At 54.7% G+C, this 21,028-nt stretch overlaps 5 protein-coding genes across 10 annotated transcripts; 2 read left to right on the top strand and 3 right to left on the bottom strand.

Moving 5' to 3' along the window:
• Positions 1–866: 866 nt before the first annotated feature.
• On the bottom strand, positions 867–2,247 carry WDR83OS (WD repeat domain 83 opposite strand). Its single transcript, XM_045192448.3, has 4 exons — positions 2,118–2,247; positions 1,890–1,995; positions 1,349–1,446; positions 867–1,256 (listed from the first exon to the last, which is right to left on the bottom strand). Exons 1-4 carry the CDS (start codon positions 2,165–2,167, stop codon positions 1,190–1,192), a joined length of 321 nt encoding a protein of 106 aa, XP_045048383.1. The 5' UTR covers positions 2,168–2,247; the 3' UTR covers positions 867–1,189.
• Positions 2,248–2,498: 251 nt separating this feature from the next.
• On the top strand, positions 2,499–6,450 carry WDR83 (WD repeat domain 83). Its single transcript, XM_024556983.3, has 9 exons — positions 2,499–2,632; positions 2,716–2,836; positions 2,918–3,023; positions 3,397–3,445; positions 3,527–3,653; positions 4,589–4,656; positions 4,748–4,856; positions 4,935–5,049; positions 6,301–6,450. Exons 1-9 carry the CDS (start codon positions 2,530–2,532, stop codon positions 6,448–6,450), a joined length of 948 nt encoding a protein of 315 aa, XP_024412751.1. The 5' UTR covers positions 2,499–2,529.
• A 42-nt stretch (positions 6,451–6,492) lies between these two features.
• On the bottom strand, positions 6,493–10,359 carry DHPS (deoxyhypusine synthase). Of its 4 annotated transcripts, none has more exons than XM_071219213.1 (9): positions 10,009–10,359; positions 9,229–9,393; positions 8,863–8,984; positions 8,681–8,777; positions 8,514–8,600; positions 7,891–7,996; positions 7,713–7,814; positions 6,777–6,840; positions 6,493–6,696 (listed from the first exon to the last, which is right to left on the bottom strand). In XM_071219213.1, the coding sequence occupies exons 1-9, from the start codon at positions 10,213–10,215 to the stop codon at positions 6,594–6,596; spliced, it is 1,053 nt and encodes a 350-aa protein (XP_071075314.1). In that variant the 5' UTR covers positions 10,216–10,359; the 3' UTR covers positions 6,493–6,593. The 4 variants fall into 4 exon arrangements, with proteins under 4 accessions (XP_071075314.1, XP_024412749.1, XP_045048381.1 ...); XM_024556981.3 differs by having other exon boundaries at positions 6,777–6,902; positions 7,711–7,814; positions 10,009–10,356; XM_045192446.2 differs by lacking the exon at positions 8,514–8,600 and having other exon boundaries at positions 6,777–6,902; positions 7,711–7,814; positions 10,009–10,357.
• Positions 10,357–13,916, top strand: GNG14 (G protein subunit gamma 14). Its single transcript, XM_024557087.3, is given in 4 exon segments — positions 10,357–10,715; positions 10,718–10,770; positions 13,464–13,556; positions 13,637–13,916. Coding segments are annotated over 4 exon segments (297 nt in total). The 5' UTR covers positions 10,357–10,690; the 3' UTR covers positions 13,763–13,916.
• Positions 13,917–14,336: 420 nt separating this feature from the next.
• FBXW9 (F-box and WD repeat domain containing 9) lies at positions 14,337–20,080 on the bottom strand. Of its 3 annotated transcripts, none has more exons than XM_053930727.2 (10): positions 19,455–20,077; positions 18,145–18,284; positions 17,940–18,068; positions 16,567–16,679; positions 16,387–16,445; positions 15,382–15,530; positions 15,186–15,299; positions 14,970–15,059; positions 14,817–14,882; positions 14,338–14,734 (listed from the first exon to the last, which is right to left on the bottom strand). In XM_053930727.2, exons 1-10 carry the CDS (start codon positions 19,861–19,863, stop codon positions 14,660–14,662), a joined length of 1,344 nt encoding a protein of 447 aa, XP_053786702.1. In that variant the 5' UTR covers positions 19,864–20,077; the 3' UTR covers positions 14,338–14,659. The 3 variants fall into 3 exon arrangements, with proteins under 3 accessions (XP_053786703.1, XP_053786702.1, XP_024412788.1); XM_024557020.4 differs by having other exon boundaries at positions 16,387–16,478; positions 19,455–20,075; XM_053930728.2 differs by lacking the exon at positions 15,186–15,299 and having other exon boundaries at positions 14,337–14,734; positions 16,387–16,478; positions 19,455–20,080.
• Positions 20,081–21,028: the final 948 nt, after the last annotated feature.

Here is a 21,028-nt window from a genome sequence, read left to right as displayed (position 1 = left end):
TGCTGACAAATTTATAAGCATAGACAAAATAAAGGCATCAAATTTAACTATGATAACTCTAAAGAGATGTCTCTTTTAATTAAACCAATACACTTAAACTAGTGTACATGCAGTGCCAGGGGAAAGCCCCAAGATTGAAAATCTACTTCCATAAGCAGCACAGGGTGGGGAAAGACCAATGAAAGAAGCTGCCACTCCACTCTGGTAATTAATAGTTTAAGGGAAACTGACATAGAGGTGTGTCTTAAGTGGCTGCAAGTTGAAATTAATCCCCATGATGTTTGGCAAGTGCCAATGAATTGTATAGACTAAAGGGAGGAATAGTCATATGTACTAGTACATGAATGCTACCAGGTATGAGAATTTACTTCACATGCTTGACCAGGTTGGGACATCCTTTTCAAGGAACCAGCACATAGCAGGAGGCAAGAGAGGGGTATTGATTTGTGTCAGAATAAACATCAAACACAGACAGTTTAACGGGGTTTTAGAGTAGCAATCTCCTCCTTCTAGCCCAGGTCCTGTTCTCAGGTCTGGCAGCAGTCCAGTCTCTCCACAGCGGGGGAGGACTCAATCTTTCATGCCTTTCTGATGCCCCTATCAGTTCATCTAGCTCACTGACATTATCTCATTCCTTTGATAAAAAGTCAAAGCCCAGATTCCTAAGGTCAGCAGGCCATCTGCTGAGTTGTCAGAAAGGGGTCACTGTCCTATCCCCAGCAGCTGACTTAAGGCAGGAGGCCTGTGAGTAAGCAAGTGAACCACCAGAAGGCTGCAGACTGGGACCTCACCACAGGCCTGAGTAAAGGAACTGAAGCTCTTCTAGGACAGCACCCGCAATACACAGAAAGAAAAGTCTCAGAGAACACCCAGAATGCAAAACTTTATTATTAACTGGTTTCAACAAGAAAATGAGTGCATACACCTAGAAACACGGACAGGATCTCCCCCAGCAGCAGGCAGGGTGGGAAAGGAAGGCGGGCTCAGGGTATTCCCCGCTCTGCCCCAGCAGAAGTGGGACCGGAGGGAAAGGTCCAGGTTCCTTCCATCCAGCTGTGGGCCCTGTGACTACCTCACCCAGGGGAGCCCAGGATGGCCATCAGCTGAGGGTAGGAGGCTGAGCAGCCAAGGATCAACCCTAGAGGGAGGTGAGTAGAGGGGTCCAGGATGTGACCCCTCTAGGCTGACATCACCAAGGAGGTGTCATGGGCTGAGGGTTCTGCAGATACGACATCACCACCGCAGAAATGGACAGCCTGGGACCAGAGAGAGATGTCAGTCGGGATGAGTAAGCTTGGGTCCTCCCTCCCCTTATCAGGAGTCCCTCCTTCTCCAGGCCCATCCTCACATGAAGCTACTCATCATTTGCTTAGTGTCCTCAGAGCTCCGGGAGTTGGCAAAGCTGATGAAGGAGCAGTAGACAGCAACCCAAGCACACCACTTCAGCTGGGGAAACGCAGGTGGATGGCCAGGTTAGGTCAGTGAAGGCAAGGGACATTCCCAGGCACGGGTTCCAACACACTGGCTCCAAGTGGTGCAGCTTGACTTTGTCCCCCGGCCCCTAGGAGTTCCTCAGTCCCACCTACCCAGAGCTTATTCCAGGTACAGTTTTCCCTCAGGCCTAAGAAGACTGCTAGCCTTTTATATACCCCATCTTGCTAAGAACCCCATCCTTTCTCCACTATTCCTTCCAAGTTGCTTTAGAGTCTGGTCCCACCCTCACACCAACCTCCCACATACCCACCCTGACCCGGATCCCTGGTTTCCCCCAAGGATCTGGCTTTCTCGGTCCAACACCACCCCAGCCCCGCACCCTCAGCGCCGGCCCCACCTCATTCCGAATCCGCCCCCGGCCTCGCAGTCGGGTGGAGATAAGCAGCCCTGCCCACCTTGAGCATGAGGCCGCACATGCTGAAGATCATGCCGAGCAGGTTCATGTAGTCCGGCGTCGGGTCATCCAAAGCCGGGTTACATTCGCTCGGCGGAGGCTTGTACCTACGGCACGATCACACGATCAAGGTCAAAGGCACTCGTGTCCCGCCCCCAGGATGAACAAGCGCTTCCGTAGGTCCCGACCCACAACCCGACCCCTTTTCCCATGACGCTAGGGTCCTCACCTCAGCACTTTATTCGGCCTCCGTGGGTCAGACATATTGTTTGTAGACATAGTGAGTCGGAGATCGCGCCTCTTCCGCTGCGGGAGTTGCCCTTTCCGGCGCGGGAACGGAGGGTGGATTTTACAGTAGCACCCGCAGCTCTCGCGCTTCTGTTCCTAGTGGCGGGAGGCCAGGACTCCTCCAGTCAGAAGACAGAATTAGAAGAAGCCAACAATGTTTATTGGAAGCAGGAAGTAGAAAAAGAAACCTTAAATCTAGTGTCAGCCTTCAGTATTCCCAACGTTATCTCCAAAAAGCCAAAGTGGGAAACAGGAAGTAGCCCACGGAGGACAATAATAAGGTTACAGCCCAGTAAGGTTCAGAAACCTTAGTACAGACCGATATACGGCAGCGAGGAAGGGATCCCAGAGCTATGTCTTTCCCGGAGCCAAAGCCGCGAGGCCCGGAGCTGCCGCAGAAACGGTTGAAGACGCTGGACTGCGGGCAAGGAGCAGTGCGAGCCGTGCGCTTTAATGGTGAGCACCCTCATCTTCATTCCGACTCTACCTCCCGCTTCCTGAGGTTGGCAACCCAGTAACCCTCGCCTGCTGCTCCCCAGTGGATGGCAATTACTGCCTGACTTGCGGCAGCGACAAGACCCTGAAGCTGTGGAACCCGCTTCGGGGGACGCTTCTGCGGACGTACAGCGGCCACGGCTACGAGGTGCTGGACGCGGCCGGGTGAGCCGGGGCCAGGCCGGGGCGGGGACGTTGAGGCGAGGATCGGAGGTCGACGCTGACCTTCGCTTCCCTGCCCTCTAGCTCCTTTGACAATAGCAGCCTCTGCTCCGGCGGCGGAGACAAGACGGTGGTGCTGTGGGATGTGGCATCGGGGCAGGTCGTGCGTAAATTCCGGGGTCACGCAGGGGTGAGTAGAAGCAAAAAGAGGCCTCATTAGAGCATCGATGGTGATGCGTATGCCACCCCCTTACAGGGCACTCACCAAGCCTCGTAGCGGTGAAACCTTTCACCTCCCCTACTTCTAGCTTTTGTCCTCACTTTAATCTGCACTGGGAACCCTGCCTTTATCCTCCAAAGTCCAGTCTGCAGTATTTCCACCATTATCCACAAAAAGCCGAAACTTTGAGCCCGGAAGTGGGAAACAGGAAGTAGTCCATGGAGGACAATAATAAGGTTACACCCAAGCGAGTAAGGCTCGGAAACCTTAGTACAGACCGGTATTAGGGAGAGAGGAGGGAATCCCAGAGCAATATCTTTCTCTGGCATTTCCTGTTTCTCAGAAGGTAAACACGGTGCAATTTAATGAAGAAGCCACGGTCATCCTGTCCGGTAAGTGTAGTGCCTACGCAGGGCAGCCTAGGGTGCTCCCGACCCCCCAAATCTGACCTAACCTTCACACCGACCTCACAGGCTCTATCGACTCCACTATTCGCTGCTGGGACTGCCGTTCTCGGAGGCCTGACCCAGTGCAGAAGCTGGATGAAGCCAGGGATGGTGTATCTAGTGTGAAGGTGTCAGACCATGAGGTTCTGGCAGGGTGAGTGGAACCAGGGCATTGCCCTTCCTCAGGTGCCACTGGGGATCATAGCCGCCTCTGTGCCTAGATTAAGGTCTATGCTCCTCACTGTGGTGCCCAAGGCCCTGTGCAGTCTGGTCCTGACTGACCTCTCAGCTTTTATTCACAGCCTCCTTTCAAATAAACATGCTAAACGTGCTCCCACCCCAGGAGCTTCACAATTGATCTTTCTCTGCCTAGACTGCCCTTCTACTACTTATTCCAAGTGTATTTAGGTACTTCCTACAGGCCACTCTTTTTTGTCAATGAGCAATATAGCAGTGACTAAGACAGGGAAATAAGGAAAAATCCCTGCCCTTATAGGACTGATATTCTAGCTGCACAAGACAGTTATAAACAGTTCCCATACAGGGCTGCTCAAGTGTTGCCACAACCCCCAGGGAATGCCATTGCCCAGCCTGTTGACTAGCCTTGTTCCCACACATCTCCCCTTCGACCCCAAAAGGTTGGCTCCTGCTTGTCCTTCAAGTCCCATTTCAGATGTCACCCTCCTTGGGGAGGCCTTCATAAGTTACCCTCAGTGTGTGAGGCTCCAGAAATTTCTCCTGGCTTTGTTGAAGCTGTGTCCCAAGCTCTTCCTTCCCACTACAGCATCTGGCCCAGAGAGGATGCTCAATATATATCAGAAACAGATAGAGTTAAGTCCTGATAGGTCCCTGGGTCTGAATCTCAAAGCCAGCGCCTCACAAGTCCACTCATGAATTCACTTAAATGCATGTTTTCTGTGGCCAGCCCTGAGAGGGAGTATGACAGTGAGGAGTGTGTGGGAAAGACAAGCACAGCCATGTCTTTAGGGCCCTGGCCAGGTAGAAGGGTATAGTAACACTGAATTTACCTAGAGCCATGGATCCACTGGCCCTAGTTGAGGCTTCAGCTGGATCCACCCTGTCTTACAGGTCTGTGGATGGTCGGCTGAGGCGCTATGACCTGAGGATGGGTCAGCTCTTCTCAGACTACATGGGCAGTGAGTGTGGCCAAGCTGTGGGGCAGGTGGTGGGGGATAGGGGCAGCAAAGGGGGCCCCAGGTTCATCTGCCTGCCCACCCATCCCCCCAGGCCCCATCACTTGCACCTGCTTCAGCCGGGACGGGCAGTGCACCCTGGTGTCCAGCCTGGACTCCACATTGAGACTTCTAGACAAGGACACAGGGGAGCTGCTAGGGGAGTGAGTGCTTGGGGTATGGGGCTTCTCCCATCTCTGCCCCTGGTAAGTCCCAAGCCCACTAATCCCACCCACCCCCAGGTACACAGGCCATAAGAACCAGGAGTACAAGCTGGACTGCTGCCTGAGCGAGCGTGACACACATGTGGTCAGCTGTTCTGAGGATGGGAAGGTGTTCTTCTGGGACCTGGTGGAGGTGAGCCTCACACCTCCACACTGCACCAGGGCACCTGCCCTGTCCCCACTTTGTCCTTACCTCAGTCACTCCCAGACCTGAAAAAGGGAGCGACTATTAGAACCAGGAGCTGGAAGGAGTGAGTGAGAAGACAAGGAGGGCTTTCCTGGCAAAGGGAACAGTATGTGCTAAAGCTTGGAGGTATGGTCAGGAAATAGAAGCACTTCAAGATGGCAGTGGCAGTAGCAGGATCCAGGTCAGGCAGGGGCCACCAGTGCCAGGCCGACCTACTGGGACTGGCCCTGAGGGAGGGGAAGCAAATGGTGGTGTCTGACCCTAGGGGAGATGAGCCCCATCCTGATGTGTCCCAGCCTGGTGGTAGCATGGGGCTGACAACACATTGGCTGGACTTAAGTGAAGTCAGGGCTGGAGAGCCTCATGGAAGGAGATACGGGTGCTGGGGCTTGCTGGCCAGGAGATACAAGTTCCCTAAGAGGATGGAGGGAACTGGGGGACCCTGGGGACTCAACAGGCCAGTTCTCACTCAGGGAGCTGAGAAAGCACCAACATTCTGCCTGCTTCTTGAGGGTCCCGTACACCAGAGGTCACAACAAAGGAAGGGCACATGAGGGGACATTTCGAGGTAGAAACAGGAACCGTGGCCTGCTTAAGAGACTGTGTATGTGGAGCTGTGTCTGCAGGTTGATGAAGGAAGTGAAGGCACTGGTGTTGCCAAGTGGACAGGCAGATCCCCCCCGTGGCAGTGGCGGAGGGAAGGTGAAAGCCAGACACAACTGGCTCACAGCATGGTCATGGCCGTGAGGGTGGAAAGAATGGGTGGCTTCTGCATATAGTCTACTGGCAGAACCAAGAGGATTTACTGATAAAGGGATGTGAGGTGTGGAAAAAACTCTCAAGGGCTTGGCCTGAGCACTTGGGAGTACAGAGCCACTGAGGGGCTCATTTTTGGGCAGATGAGGTTTATAGCGACTAGAAAGCCACTAGAACAGGGGTGTCAAACTCATTTTCAATGGGGGCCATATCAGCTTCATGGTTGCCTTCAAAGGGCCAAATGTAATTTTAGGACTGTGTAAATGTAACTACTCCTTAACTACAGGCAAGGATCTAGGCGCTGCCACCTAGACACAAGATGCCAGGTCAGATTCAGCCCAAGGGCCTTGTGTTTGACACCTGTGCACTAGAAGCAGATGGCTGAAAATTGGGGTAGGGGGGCTCTCTAATAATACTGCTCCCCTCCCTCTTGTTCCACAGGGTGTCCTGGCACTGGCCTTGCAAGTGGGTCCTGGTGTGGTGCAGTCACTGACCTACCACCCAACAGAACCCTGCCTGTTGACTGCCATAGGGGGCAACATCCATTACTGGCGGGAAGAGGCCTATGAAGCTGAGGGTGGTATTGGTTGAAGCCGGGGAACCCACCACCACCAAGGATACACAGATGCAGACTCTGGACTACCAGGACCATTTATTCTAGAAGTGCCATGAACCAAGGAATGGAGAAGAGGCTGGGTCTGAAAACTAATAAATGGGGGGCATCCTCCTTGGGGTCATAGCTCAGTCCTTGTTCTTCTCATGCATGAAGGCATCTGCCTTCTGGGCAAAGGTTTCAGCCACAAGCAGGGGGAAGACCAGGGAGGCATCAGCATAGACCTGCAGAGGGGACCTAGTTAATAATGGGGCCCAAAGCAGCAGTTTGGGGACTGCACCCCAGCCAGCTGGCCAGCCCTCACCTTGACAGGCTGTGCATCCACCCGGATCTTGCCCCAAGAGACAGCTTCATCCGGCTGGGCACCAGAGTCAGAGCCATCAAATTCCTGGGCCGTGTTGATGTAAACAGCATAATCAGCCCCATTCCGCTGCAGGAAGGGGCAAGGTAGGTGGTCAGCCAGTCACAGGAAACACACAGGGTACTGCAGCTAGGGAGGCTGAGCCATGTGTCCTGAATGAAGGAGGGACCTTCGGTGGCCCCTCCCTTGCAAGTAGGGGCCCCACATCAACACCTGGGCAGTAAGGGGTTGGAGGGTTACTGGGAAAATGATGGTCAGTGTTTCCCCAGACCCACCTCCTAGGTAGCAACAACCTTCCCATATCTTACCAACTCTTATCTTCAGAAGATCCCTGAACCCAACCACCTCCTGCACCTTGGTCCCCATCCTGGTCCTGGCCTCATTTGTCCCCCCTACAGCAACTAGAGGGCGCTGGTGAGCTCTGAGCCCTCAAGGCCCTGCAAGACTTGCCTGCCTCCTCCTCAACTTACCCCCTACTCTCCCTTTCATAGGCATCCTACCTGTTCCTCGACTTATTTTAGGCACCTCAGAGCCTTTGCACTGGTTGTTCCCTGTGCTAGGAACCATTCCTCAAGGCAACCACATGGCTCAAGGGAGGCATCTACTCATGGGTCACATTCCTCAGAAAGGCTTCCCTTTTTTAAAGTGCCCCTTTTTATTACCATTTTATCCCTCATTTTTCTCCAAGGCAATGATTGCCACCTACATCCTCTCTCACACAACTTAAACATCTGTCCCAGGAAAGCAGGAATCCTGGCCTGTTTAGTACATGGCTGTGTCTCTAGCACGTGGCACAGACCAGGCATACAGACATTTCTCCATGGCAGACCTAAGTGCCACCCCCACACTAGGGACCAGGTGCTCTGTCCCCACTCACCATGAGGTTGGCATTTGCAATGTGGTGCTTGATCACACCCCCGCCCAGGATGATCATGCCAGAGCGCTTGGCAAAGATGGCCTGGGTGTTGATGAGTCTCAGGTCTGGGGAAGAGCACTGTGGTCAGGCCCTGGACACAGCCAGCCATCCTCCCCCACTCCTCTGGCCCCAGCACCTTACCCTCCACGATGTCCAGGACCAGGCCCGGGTTCTTGTAGGAATGGAAAAAGATCATGTCACCTAGTGAACCATCTGTGAGTGCTGGGCTCAATACAGGGATGTGGTTCTGAGACAAAACAGGACAAGACAGTAGCAGGAGTCAGAACCTGGTGAGGGTAGCCCAGCCCCCATTCTGGCAGCATTCCCTCTCTGCTTGACTCTACACAGCGTGTTTAATTTTTCTGGGCTTCGGTTTCCTTCACTGTAAAATAGTGGTACCAACAATACCTCCCTCACAGATGAGGAAGCATATGTAGGAAAACCCATACAAAACACTTAGGGCCATGCCTGGCACATAAAGAATGGAAGGTCCTATTATTTTTCCAATTGCTGGATCTCTGCCTCTGAGAAGCAGGGGACCCTACAACAGGCCCCAGGTGCGGTGGAAAGCGGGTGGTCTAGGAGTAAAGCCAGGATATGAGGAGCACACTCAATAGCTGTGTGACCTCAGACAAACTGCCTAACCTGTGTCTGAAATTCCTCATTTAAGAGTGCAGGTGATGAGAACAGCACAGACTCCCCAGGCGACCATGAAGGTGGAACAAGTTAACATGGGCATCTTTGCCCCCCACCCAACCCCTCACCTTCTGGGCCCAGTAATACACTGACTCTGGGTTGTTGATCTCCTTGCCAAGTCGGGCAATCATTTTGGAAGGTGTCCACTTCACGCCCTAGGAGAGGATATCAGCTTCAGCCAGCAGTGCCCTCCCTGACTGCCATCATGCTGGCCCCCAGAATATTTCAGCCCCACCTCTGTGTTCTGCTCCAGCACCATCTGGTCCAGAATGGGCATCAGCCAGTCCTCAAACTTGCAGTAATTGTCATTAGGCACCAGCAGGTTCCCGATCCTGGGGACAGGAGGCAGATAGGCATCAGGCCTCGGGACCCTTGGTCCAGCTCCCCTACCCAACACCACTCAGCCCCACCCCCCACCTGTTAATTCCGTTCTCACGTAGCTCCTTCCCCCTGAGGCTGAACTCGCCCAGGTATGTGGGCGCCAGGCACTTGATGAGATCCTCCTCCACGCCCCCTGCCGTAGTCACCAAGACATCCACCTGCAGCCACAGGCAGTGCGGTTGGCCCAGAAAGGAGGGCCTTGCCCTCCTTCTGGGCAGGACTTCTAACTCCCAACTCTCATCTAGTAAACTTGCAGGAAGATCTGCTGCTAAACAAAACTCAACCCTGTCCCTCTGCGTAAAACTGACCTATATATCTCTCACTCTTTTACTAAAATGACCAATGATTTTATTGCCCTTGAGATCCAGAAAGGCCAAGGCCACAGCCCCATCTGCTCCCCACCATGTTGTGCTGCACGAGATAACGGATGGTCTCACGGATGCCTGAACTGATGAGGTTGGACGTGTAGCCCAGGAAAATGGTGCAGCCAGTGAGTGGGCGACGGCTCTGGGTCAGATCTGAGTGCTGGTCTTCATCCTCCGGCAGAGGCTCCAGCTTCTTCTCTATCTACATGTAACAGCGGGGTCAAATTAACCTCTGGACCCAATCTCCAGCCCAAGTACCCCAGTGGTTTTCAGAATCGCTCTCCGCCTGAGGCTCTGCCCATTCAGAGAAAGGGAACCACTTCTACCTGTTACCAGGGAAGGGAGCCCCATGAGCAGCTACCGTCCCTTTCATAGCTCTCAGGACACACGCTCACGCTTTGCCCCCTTGGGAACCAGAGAGCATCTCCTTTGCAGAATCCAGTCACCTTCCCACTGGGAAGAGCAAATCCAAGGCCTGGCCCTAATTTAGGTCTTACAATTCCTCTCTCAGCCACACAGTCTAGCTCCAAGCCTCTCCAATTCGACAACACACACATTACCTATAACGTGCCCCCTACCTAAAATCAGTCCCCACCCCTTCTTAATACTAGGTTGTCGCTGCTGAAGGGGCAACTTCCCCTCCCCAACACAGAAACTCCCACCGCAGGTAAGCCCCACCTCCCTCCGACTACTGAATCGACCCAGCAAACACCACACCTCTTCTCCCAGGGAAGCCCAGCCCTTCCAAGTACTGCACCGAGTGGGTGCTACTAGAGGTCACGCCCCCTACACCCAGGAAGTCCAGCCCCGGCCTCACCATGGCATTGACTTGATGCACCGCACGCCCGAAGTTAGTAGCCTGGAAACCAGTAGTGCCGAAGGCTCCCAGCAGCGCGTGGTAGTCCACGCCACGGTTGAAGTCGTAGCCCTGAACCTGAGCACTTTCGGACGGCAGCGCCGAGCTGTGCTTTAGCACGGCGGCCAGAGCCGTCGCGGGCGCCTTCCCCTCGGAAGGACCCTCCATGCTCCTGCGTTCAGATCAGAGCAGCCCCAAACCAGGCCTCCTGTGGCCTCGAAACCCTGTAAGCCCTGGTACGCACTTGTCTACGAGAGCGCTTCAAACAGGACTCGGGGGGAAAAAAAACTGGGGGAGATTAGGCCGGAAGTTGCTTTAGTCACATGACCTCTCCAATACGGGAGTTCAGGGCGTGGCCAGTTCGAAATAGGGAGGCTGCTTGGAGACATTCCTTTTCGCGTGTTCACTCCTCACGCGAAGAAAGCGCCTTCCTTTAATTGCCGCCTACTGGAGACCCGCCGCATTGCGGGGTGCTTGTCCACTGGTTTTTGTCCCGTGGGGGGAGAGAATGGCTTCTTAGACGTCGCCCTTGGACAGAATTCGAGTCATCAGGAACTGTCAAGACAGTTTCCGTCACTGAGCATCTCTCATCAAATAGAATATTGATTCTTTTCCGTGCCTAGCAAGTCTCCAGAGCCTCCACATGCTGCATAACCCTCTGGTCTTGCCCTGGCAGCCGTAGCTGTCATCTCCTCTGGGAAGCCTTCCCTGACCTTCCTCTGGGTAAGGCATCTCCCCTGGGATCCAGGGCTGACATCTCTTTCCCTCCAGCATGACTGTGAGACCCTCAAGGGTGGGGACTATCTCATAGGTCCTCCTAAGTACAGGGTCTGGGCCAGAGAGGACCCCACTCATCATTCAGTCTTCATTTACGGAGTCTATCTTGCACCATACATTGGGCTCTGTGCTGGGTGCAGACATAGCAGTGAACAAGATGTGGACCCTGCCCTCCAGGAGCCCACAGTTTGGGGAGATAGAAAGTTAACAACAGTGGCTTTAGTTGGAAGGACAGGTGGTTGAGGAAGGATACAAAGGAGGTGACATTTGAACCAAAGCCAGAAAGCTAAGAAAGGCCCCATATGTGAACTTATGGGGGGAGGCCATTTCCCCACTGCTCCCTGCCCCCCATTGAGAGAACAGCCAGTGTAAAGGCCCTGAGGCTGGAAATGAGCCAGCTTAATTGGAGGAACAGAACATCCTTCTTGACATCCTTGAAATTCCCACTTATATCTCAAATGCACCACCTCAGCCTTCTCTCCACCTAACCCTGATCTTGCTGCAGCCTTCCACATCTCAGCAACAGCCCTCACCGACCAGGCTAAAAACTGGGGAGTTAAGCTTGATGGCCGCCCCTGTCTCCCAACCTACACCTATTCCCCAGCCCGTCCACCAAATTCTCCCTACAAAATAGGTCCCAAATCCAAGTGCTCTTCTGTCAGTTTTCTTTTAAGTTTTTATATATTTATTTTTTAGAGAGAGGGGAAGGGGGGAGAAAGAGAGGGAGAGAAACCTCCATCAGTTGCCTCTCGAGCGCCCCTAACCAGGGATCTGGCCCGCAACCCTGGCATGTGCCCTGACTGGGAATCAAACCAGCGACCTTTTACCTTGCAGGCTGGTGCTCAATCCACTGAGCCACACCAGCTAGAGCCTCTTCTGTCAATTTTTTAAAACAGAGGGATAATTTCTGGGCCTCAGTTCAAAATGTCACTTCCTCCAGAAGGCCTGCCCTTACTCACTCTAGCCCTTACCTTGCTTGTGTTGTCTTTCATAGCACTTAATACATTGTTTGCTCTTGTTTGTCTGATTAGAAGGGAAGCTCCATGAGGGCAGGATTTTGTCTGGTTTCACTGCCAATCCCCTTACACTGAGCAGTGCTGGACACATATTGGGATCTCAGCAAAGAGAATGAATGAATGAGTGAAAGAAACACACACACACAAGGGCACCAGCATGATCCATGAGGAATGAAGGAGGGAAAAGGTTGATAAATGAATTCAGAGCGAGCAGAAGGTACCAGACCAGGCAGGACCCTATGGGCTGTAGTAAGGAGGGTGGGTTTTATTCTAAGAGGCTGAGAAAACTCCGGAGAGTTTTAAAAAGGAAGTGAGACACTCCACATGAGATTCACTCTCTTAACCATTTTTAGTGTACAGGTCAGTGGCATTAAGCACATTCGCAGTGTTGTGCAACCATTACCACCATCCACCTCCAGAACATGTGTGTATCTTCCCAAACTCTGTCCCTATGGAACCCCAGCTGCCCACCCCCCGGGGAAATGCTACCCACCATTTTACTTTTTGTCTTTCTGAATTTGGCTCCTCTAAGGACTTCGTATGTAATGGAATCATAAATGTGTCCTTTTGTGGCTGGCTTATTTCACTCAGCATAATGCCCTCAAGGTTCATCCATGTTATATTCTGCTTTATTGTTTAACAGTTCCCATCGCCTGCCTTGAAAATAGGGGCAGTGGCTGTGAGAGGGCAGGAAAGACCAGGGTGAGGATGACTGCACTGGTCCAAGTGAGCAAAGATGGAGTGCGACTTGTGTGGGGCGGAGAGAAGGGACCAGACTGAGGACCTAGTGTGAAGGTTGTTCGGCTGGCTCTTAAGAAAGGATTAGATGTGGGGATACTGAAAAGAGAGGAGGAGTAAAGGAGTTGAGATTTGGGCCAGGGCAGTTGGGTGGATGGTGGTGAAGGACGCAGAAGGACAGAGGGAAAGGCAATCCTGAGCCAGCTTTGGCCACATTAGGTGAGAGACGCTAGAGAGGTGGGTAGGGTGGATGAAGGAGGCCAGAGGGTCCTCAGGTGGATCTGAGGTCAGGGACGGGGTTGGGATGGGGCAAAGGAAGCCATTGGCATTAGCAAGTGGACTGAGTCACCGTGTTGTGGATCCCAGGTAGTGAATGTAGATGGAGAAGAGAGGCAGAGCTACCCCCAAGCCCAGGGACATTCTGCACATTGGGGGACAGAGGCCGGCAAAGGAGAGCGTTGGGGCTACTTAGCATGGGATCAAGCAGGTCAGTGAGAGGCCAGGACCCCACACTCCTGCCAATGTAACTGGGCCTCCTGGGGCAGGGAACCCCTTGGTTAAGGCAGCTGCTGCTGCTATCACTGGTGACATTTCACTCCATGAGAGTCCTCCTGCCTTCAAAGTCTCTGCAGGGGTCAGGGAGGAGGGGGCTGGAGAGGCCAGGCAGGTGGGGGAGGGAGACAAAGCAAGGATGTGGGAGACCAGCAGCCAGGAGTCTGCCAGAGTCCTCATCTGAGGTATGTGGTTCTGACAAATGGGGAGCATCCACCCCCACCCCACAGTCCCCAGGGCACCTGGGAGGAGGTGTGGGGACCTTCAGGTGGCCCTTGGACCCCAAGTCTGGAGTTCAGCCTGCTGCCTATGGCCCTGCTCACCCTCCCCCAGATGTCTGGCAAGGCAGCCGTTGGCAGCGACATCGGGCAGGCCCGCCAGGCCGTGGAGCAGCTGAGGATGGAGGCTGGCATTGACCGAATAAAGGTGAGGCTGGGGGCAGGTGGACATGTCTGGGGGAGGGGCAGAGGGACAGCCAAGGTCTGGCTGACTGGGCTGGTCTACAGGTGTCCAAGGCAGCCTCTGACCTGCTGCAGTTCTGCATGGAGCAGGCCAAGAGTGACCCGTTCCTGGTGGGCATCCCAGCTGCCACCAACCCCTTCAAGGAGAAGAAGCCTTGTGCCATCCTATGATACTGGCCCTGAGGACACCTCAATAAACATGAAGTAAATGCTCCTCAGGGCTTGGTGGGCTGCAGTGGGGGGCAAAGGGGAGCTGTGGGCTGGCAGGGGCACCTGGCCCACTCCAGGGTCACTGCCACAGGGACACACACACCTTGTACTCTCGACGGAAGAGCACACACCTCTCATACCCCTCCCTGCCTGGAACCTGTGGGTGCCGTAGCAGATCCCCTCTCTGCACAGACACATCCAGGGACAGTCCCTATCTACACGCCTGTGCACACCACACACATACATGTCACACGTGCCCACACATCACACGCACAGAGGTGTCATCATAGGTAGGTGCCCACATCCTCTAGAATCTCCCTCTTCCTCTCACACACACTCATGGGTATGCAGTCGGTCAGACAGGGTTACAGTAACAACACACACAGCCAGCCAGCCCACCTCCCCAGGGACACAGACACATGTGATCCCAGGAATGCACTCGGTGGGCGCAGGTGCACCCAGACAGACACAGCAGAGGCTGCCATGCACCACAACCCCCGAGACATACGTTCATCCCCAGCCCCCTGGTCCCGAGCAGGCACCACTCCAGGTCACAGCACCAGTATACCAGGTTTATTTCCCCCTCGTCCTCGAGGGAGAACAGGCGTCCAAAGCTTAAACAGGATCTGGGGATGGGCAGCAGCTCCCTGGGTGGGCTGGAATACCAACCTCACCTTCCCTGGCTTGGGGCCCAGACCAGGGACCCCACCGGACAGTGGCCTGGAGTCCTTGTGCCCCAGGCCTGTGGGGCACAGCAGGAGCAGCACCAGCGAAGGGGAGGGCCCCCCTCCCCAAGAACAGAGGCCTTGCCTCAGCCTGCTGGCTGGCAGATCCACATCCACACGCGTGTCTGCCTGCTCAGGCCTGCAGCCTCCAGACTTCCAACGACAGGCCCCCAGAGGCGGCCACCACCAGGTTGCCCTCAGCACAGATCTGGGCAGGGACATGAAGACTCAGGGGAGCTCTGGGCACCCAGCAGGGCATGCGGGGTAGGGCATGTGGGGCAGGGCCTTACCCCATTCAGCACATTGTGGTGACTCCGGGTGCAAATGGTCCTTGGTGGATCTGTGGGCACTTGCACCTGGTGAGGGGTAACAGGCAAAGGTCAAGAGGTGTGCTCCCAGCCGGTGGGGGGTGGCATGGGAGGGGGCCTGTCCTGGGGCCTCACCCGGATGGTCTTATCGGTGGATGTGGTATACAAGGCCCCCAGCGAGTGTTTGATCCCTGTGATCTGAGACCTGTGGCCCACGTCAAAGGACTGCAAGAAGGAGGGAGAGGTGACACTCAGGCAAGGCTCCTAAGGCTAGCCACCCACTGCCACTAAAGTCTAGAGGTAGGGAGGAGGCCCAGGAAGGATGGGACAGGGGCAAGGGCCCTGGCAGACCCGGACAAGCTGGAAGCAGCCATTCCGGTTGGCGAAGACGTGCAGCAGACCCTGGTTGTCACCGGCCCAGAGCTGGGGCTCTTTGTAGGACATGCAGAGCAGGTAGGAGTCCAGCTGTGGGAGGGGCGTGGGGTGGAGCAGCTCAGGCTGGGCCATGCCACAGCCCTGGTCCCTCAGGACCCTGGGGACAGCTCACCTGCAGCCGCTGCAGGACACTGTTGGCCCGGCGGTCAAACACCACGAGCGTGTGGTCTTCACTGCCCGAGATGATGTGCCGGTCATCTGCCAGCAACGCCAGCACCGCGCTCGAGTGCAGCCGCCGGCTCTTCAGCAGGGCTGGGCCGACTTTGTGGGTGAGGGGCCAGGGAGAAGGGGGACATCAGCACCCCTCAAAGGGCCCCCCCAACCTACCAGAGGATCCAGGGCCTCTGTCCTGGCAAGAGCCTTGGTCAGCTTCCCTCCCCACCACACAACTCATGAGTGACCCTCTCTCTCTTCTCCTGCCCCCCCTGAATCTGGGCCTCCCAGGACCCCAGGCCTCTGCCCCATCCCACCCCACCCCCACCCCCACCCATCTCCTGTCCCATCTGCTCTCAGTACAGAGCAGACAGGACAGTCCCAACATAAAATGCCAACCAGTGCCAGCAAAGTTTCCTCCACCCCCAGCACTACTCTGCTCTGCCTGGATAAGGCACATTGGCCCTTCAATTACACAAAATAATTAAAAAGTAACAGAAAAGGCTTATGTGCTGGGCAATGTTTGTTCTAGGCCTTTTATGTAAACTAACATTTAATCCACCAATGCTCTTATTATCATCTCCTCCCATTAACCCTATGAGGCTAGAGTTGTTATTATCTAGATTTTACAGATAGGGAAACTGAAATTCAAGCTTGACTGGCAACATACAGCTAGGGAGTGAGAGAGCCAGGATTCTTGGGGGTTGTCTACCACCCATGGGATTCTGGCTCTGAGGCCTCTCCTCTGGGTGCCCTCTTATGTCCCTCACCTCACCCAGATGGAGATATAGCTTCCTCCGCAGCACCCCCCCGCCCCCAACCACAGGCACTGTGAGTGGTTAGCATCTGCCTATGTCACTGTCACCCCAGCCATGCTGTGAAGCCCAAATGCCTCCTTCCCCAGCATGATGCTGGGGCCCCTCCCAGGCAGCCCTGCTCTCCCCAATTCAGGCCCCTGGCCCACCTCTGGGGTCGTAGACTGTCACCTTCTTGTCATAGGTGCCAGTGACCAGGATATCAGGCCTGTAGGAAAGGCACAGCACAGCTGCCTTGCCCCTGGGGACACATGGAGCATGAGGTTGGGCTGTGGCCAGGCAGTGCCCTGTCCCGCCCTCCCAGCCCCCCTCCCCAGGACCCCTCACACTTTATCTCGCCAAACTGTTGCCCATCAGCTGCTATGTCCCAGAGCTTCACGGTGCTGTCCCAGGAACCAGAGCACACTCGGTGGTCCAACGCTGCCAGTGACCACACCCAGCCCTGTAGGACCAGACCCATGTGACAGTCCTCATTTCACAGATAACTAAATTGAGGGTCAGAGGAGGGAGCTAACCAACCCAAGAACACAGAGCAAGTCAGCACCGTGCAGAGATTAGAGCTCAAGTCTGTATGTCTGTCTGCCAACACCATGACACGCCTACCCCCCACCCAATAATGTTCCTAAATCAAGTCCCACTGAGACTCAGAACTGGCGACAGTTTGAGGCCACATGACAACATGATTAAGAATGGGTTAAGTGCTGGCCTGCAAACCAAAGGGTCACTGATTCAATTCCCAGTCTAGGGCACATGCCTGGGTTGCAGGCCCAGTAGGGGACAAGCAAGAGGCAACCACATATTGATGTTTCTCTCCCTCTCTTTCTCCCTCCCTTCCCCTCTCTCTAAAAATAAATGAAATAAAATCTTTAAAAAAAAAATGGGGCCTCCAGCCCTGGCCATGTAGTCCAGTTGGTTAGAGCGCTGTCCTGGCACACCAAGGTGACAGGTTTGATCCCCAGTCAGCAAACAGACAAGAGCAATTAATGAACGCAGCAGTAAGTGGAACAACAAATTGATCTCTCTCTCTCTCTCTCTCTCTCTCTCTCTCCCCCCTCTCTCTCTCCCTCTCTCCCCCACCCCACCCCTTTCCTCTCTCTCTCTCTAAAAATCATTTTTTTTTAAAGTCCATCTCAGGAGATAATATGCACAGACTGACCTTCCTCACCAATCCCACTGAGAAGAATACTGTAAGGTGTCCTGTTCTACAAATGAGGGCACAGACAGGTTGCACTTCTCACCCAAGGTCACCCAGCCAGGAAGCAGCAGAGTGGGGATTTGAACCCAGCAGCCTGGCTCCAAGACCAAGCCCTTGGCCACCAGCCTAGCCCAGCTCACTGACTGGTGGAGGGGCCGCTCCACTGCTGCTTCACATAAGATGCCAGTCATGCTCAGAGCTGTCTGACCCCAAAGGGCAGCCTCCTCACGCCCTGCCCTGGGCCTCCCAAGGCATCCTGACATCTGTTGAGCACCGACTGTGTGTCCGAGTCTGAGTGAGGCTCTTAATGCCTGTTCATCTCATTCATCCTCATCCTTTCTGACAACTGGACAGAAGTAGAAACTGAGGTCCAGAAAAGTCATCCATATCACCCCAAAATCACACTAACGATAGCAGAGTAAGGTTTTAATCCATGAGGTCTGGTGCCAACACCTGCACCTTTAGTCATGGCAACGTACCCAGGCCTCATGCTTTCTACATCCTCACCTTGTGAGTGCTGTTCGTCTGGGTGCCCAGGGCCTTGACCAGAACGCGGCTGGGTTCCATCCCGAGCTGCCGCAGGTCCCACAGGTTGACATTTCGATCTCGGGAGCCTGACAGACACAGAGTCCCACCCTGGGAGGGGAGTGAGGTAATACTGTCAGGGTCACCCTGACCCACCTGGCATGGCCCCTCACCAAACCCATCTCACCTGGAGCAGCAGCACTGAGTCAATGGACGCAAAGTGCCCATCAGCCAGGCAGAAGTGCTCCGCCCAGCGCCCGTCCTCCGCCCAGCGTGACAAGTGCTGCTCCAGCTCAATACAGGCGGCCGGCCAATCAAAGTCCTCCTCTGTGGGGACCATGAGCAGGGTCTTGGGTGGGTGGGAATCCTGCTACCCACACCAGCTCCCCAAGCTCATCTCTGGTTCCCAGGGAGCCCAACCAGCCCTGACCTTGGAGAACCGCCCCCCCTTCTGGATCCCTCACCCCACCCCGAGGAGGCCCAGGCTCTAGCTTTGGGACCACTGCCCCATCCACCTTCAAAGTAGGTCTAGGGCTACTCCTCACTCCAGTTTCCAGAAACTGGGGAACTGGAGCCTCGAGACCACCTTCCCAGGGCTCATCCCCAACCCAAGTCTGGGGGATTACAGCCTCAGAACGTTAAGGTTTTTCCTCACCCCTGGCTAATCCCTCAGGCTGGGTAAAGGAGCTAGGACTTTCTACCTCAGCCATCTGAACCAGACTCAGGAGACTGTTTCTCAACTGCTATCTATAAACCTGGGAGACTTGTCAAGATGCAGAATCTAAGCCCCAGGTGTAGAGACCCAATGACATGGATGGAGCCCAAGCAATTTATTTTTATCAAGTTATTCAGGAGATTCCCATCACTTCAAGGTCACCAAGCTGTCTTATCCCCCAGGGACCAATGACCTTGGGAACAGGAGGAAGGACCACAAGCCCCTGCTTAAGATCCCAGGCTGGACCCTGGGCTTAAGGATCTGTGATTGCTGGCATCAGGGACCCCAACCTCTAACCCTTACCTTTGGCTCAAGAGTTGCAGGCTCTGGACCTGAACCACTGCCTCACCCCCACCTAGGTCAGGACTCTAGGGGTGAGGGGCTTTGGCATCACCAGTTGCTGCCTCCACATTTACACCCAGAACCTAAGGATTCTTGGGTTTACTCTGAGCTCCAAGCAGATTCCAACAGCCTGAGACTTTTAAGTCCCCATGTCAGCCCCCAGGCAGGTTTCAGGGCCTTTGTATCACCACCAGAACCCAAGCCTGAGGATCACTGGATCCTCAGTTCAAGGGACCCCAGGCCCCGGGTAGGATTTCACAACTTCAGGATCCCCCCCTAGTGTCTACCTCATGATCCACTCAGAATTCAGGGACTTCGGCACCACCTCAGGCTCCACCCAAGTCAGGACAGCCAGGAAGTCTGCCCTAGGGGCTGTACTCACAGCACCTCAGATACCCACTCCCCGGCCCAAGCCTAACCCGTACGGTTACCCTGCGCACCTTCCACCACTGGATAGGGTGCGCGAAGGCGGCGCTGCGCGCGTAGTCTCCAGGTGACACGGTCACGCACAAGGTCGCGCAGCGCATGGCACACACACGGCAGTACGTGGAGCACGAGGTGAGCGTCCAGGTAGGCGAAGATCTTGAGCAGAAGCTCCGGGGGAAGGTTCAGAAGGCCCGGAACCCCCACGTCCGGGCCCTTGGACGCAGCCCGCGGCTCCAGGGCGTTGGGGGACGCGGCAGGTGCGGAAAGCAAAGGGGAGCGCAGGGGGGCCAGCCCGACTTTCGGCGGACTGAGCACGCGGGCCACATAAGCCTCAGCCTGCGCATCCGGGTCGGGCTCCAGGTCCGGGTCCGAGTCGTCGTCCCAGGAACTGGGATCATCGCGGGGCTCTGGTGCCAGCTCCATGGCGACCGAGTGGGCGCGGCCCGCCAGCCTGGTCAGCTGCGGCCCCCGCGTCCTGTCTCCTAGGCAGCACGAGGGCACGTTGGGCTCTTCCTGATGACGTTAAGCGCTGGCGGAAGTAAGCGGCTGAGCGGAGACCCGCTGGGAACTGATGGCCACTCCTTGCAAGGGTCTCAGTTCTTCAGCTGTGTGGGTCTAGGGCTTGAAAATGCAGATTCCTGGCTCTGCATTTTTAAAAAGATTTTATTTAGTTTTTAATCGGCACCCAAGGATATGGCTTACTGATTTCAGAGAGAAGGGAAGGGAGAAAGAAAAACACTGACGTGAGAAACATCCCTGTTTCCTCCCCCGGGCACCCTGACGGGGGGCAGGGGCGGGTGGAACCCGCAACCCAGGTATATGCTCTGACCAGGAATGGAGCCCGCAACCTTCCCATGTAAGAGACCACTCTCCACAGGGTTCCTGCATTTTTAAGCGTCGTTGGTGGTGGCAGCGCAAAAGGAACCACCTGAGCGCTGGTTTTCTGGTTTGAAAAACAGGGCCCTTGCTTTCTTTTGCCTGTGTAACTTGTTTACGGAGCCCATTTCTCCTATAGCTCACTTCTACCTCTGTGACCTTCTAAATAAACTTTGGAAGAAAAAAGAAAAACATGGCTCTCTGGAAGTCAACTTCCACAGGTGACTCCGAGCTTAGAAACGCAAACCCCCTTTCTGGGGTTGGTAGCCTGGGGAATTTAAGTGATTTGAACTCCTGCCTCGCCTTCTGGAGCCAGCAACATGCACCCTTATCTTGCAGAGGCCTCAGTGGAACAGTACTCTGAATCATACTGATAAAACCAGGATCTCTGAAAGCCTCTTGAGCCACGCAGTTAACACATAAACGCTCTCTCAGGATTGCTTGTACCCTCCGCCTGACTCTTATACCCACGAGGCTGTGCTCAAACATCTTCCCAGAGTTACCTACCATCTTCCCCGATGTTCTCCCTCCCCTCCCCACTGTATCTGTTTCTATGGGACATGCCATTGTTTATATTCTATTCCCTCTCACCAAAATGTACCCATCTGAACAAACTTGGGACGTGTCACCATTTGTTTTCCAAGGTTGACGCAGGTGATCCTCAGATCATACTGAGGTTGCCACATTTTATTCTGAGCAGTTCCTCATCTGC

Source organism: Desmodus rotundus, chromosome 9, assembly GCF_022682495.2.
Source record: "Desmodus rotundus isolate HL8 chromosome 9, HLdesRot8A.1, whole genome shotgun sequence".
Lineage (NCBI taxonomy): Eukaryota > Metazoa > Chordata > Mammalia > Chiroptera > Phyllostomidae > Desmodus > Desmodus rotundus.
Note: the sequence above shows the minus strand (reverse complement) of the source record. Positions and strands in the feature narration are given on the sequence as shown.

What these genes read in the sequence shown, in the direction of transcription:
- WDR83OS (XM_045192448.3), bottom strand. Translation starts at nt 2,167, where the DNA reads ATGTCTACAAACAATATGTCTGACCCACGGAGGCCGAATAAAGTGCTG. An exon ending in TGTGCGGCCTCATGCTCAAG is followed by an intron (nt 1,447 to 1,889) that starts GTGGGCAGGGCT and finishes GCGTTTCCCCAG; the next exon opens with CTGAAGTGGTGTGCTTGGGT. An exon ending in CAAATGATGAGTAGCTTCAT is followed by an intron (nt 1,257 to 1,348) that starts GTGAGGATGGGC and finishes CTCTGGTCCCAG; the next exon opens with GCTGTCCATTTCTGCGGTGG.
- WDR83 (XM_024556983.3), top strand. Translation starts at nt 2,530, where the DNA reads ATGTCTTTCCCGGAGCCAAAGCCGCGAGGCCCGGAGCTGCCGCAGAAA. An exon ending in AGCCACGGTCATCCTGTCCG is followed by an intron (nt 3,446 to 3,526) that starts GTAAGTGTAGTG and finishes CCGACCTCACAG; the next exon opens with GCTCTATCGACTCCACTATT. An exon ending in ACAGGGGAGCTGCTAGGGGA is followed by an intron (nt 4,857 to 4,934) that starts GTGAGTGCTTGG and finishes ACCCACCCCCAG; the next exon opens with GTACACAGGCCATAAGAACC.
- DHPS (XM_024556981.3), bottom strand. Translation starts at nt 10,215, where the DNA reads ATGGAGGGTCCTTCCGAGGGGAAGGCGCCCGCGACGGCTCTGGCCGCC. An exon ending in TGCATCAAGTCAATGCCATG is followed by an intron (nt 9,394 to 10,008) that starts GTGAGGCCGGGG and finishes TGTTACATGTAG; the next exon opens with ATAGAGAAGAAGCTGGAGCC. An exon ending in TGGATGCACAGCCTGTCAAG is followed by an intron (nt 6,697 to 6,776) that starts GTGAGGGCTGGC and finishes TCCCCTCTGCAG; the next exon opens with GTCTATGCTGATGCCTCCCT.
- FBXW9 (XM_024557020.4), bottom strand. Translation starts at nt 19,863, where the DNA reads ATGGAGCTGGCACCAGAGCCCCGCGATGATCCCAGTTCCTGGGACGAC. An exon ending in ACTCAGTGCTGCTGCTCCAG is followed by an intron (nt 18,069 to 18,144) that starts GTGAGATGGGTT and finishes CTCCCCTCCCAG; the next exon opens with GGTGGGACTCTGTGTCTGTC. An exon ending in GACAGTCTACGACCCCAGAG is followed by an intron (nt 15,531 to 16,386) that starts GTGGGCCAGGGG and finishes TCACCCACAAAG; the next exon opens with TCGGCCCAGCCCTGCTGAAG.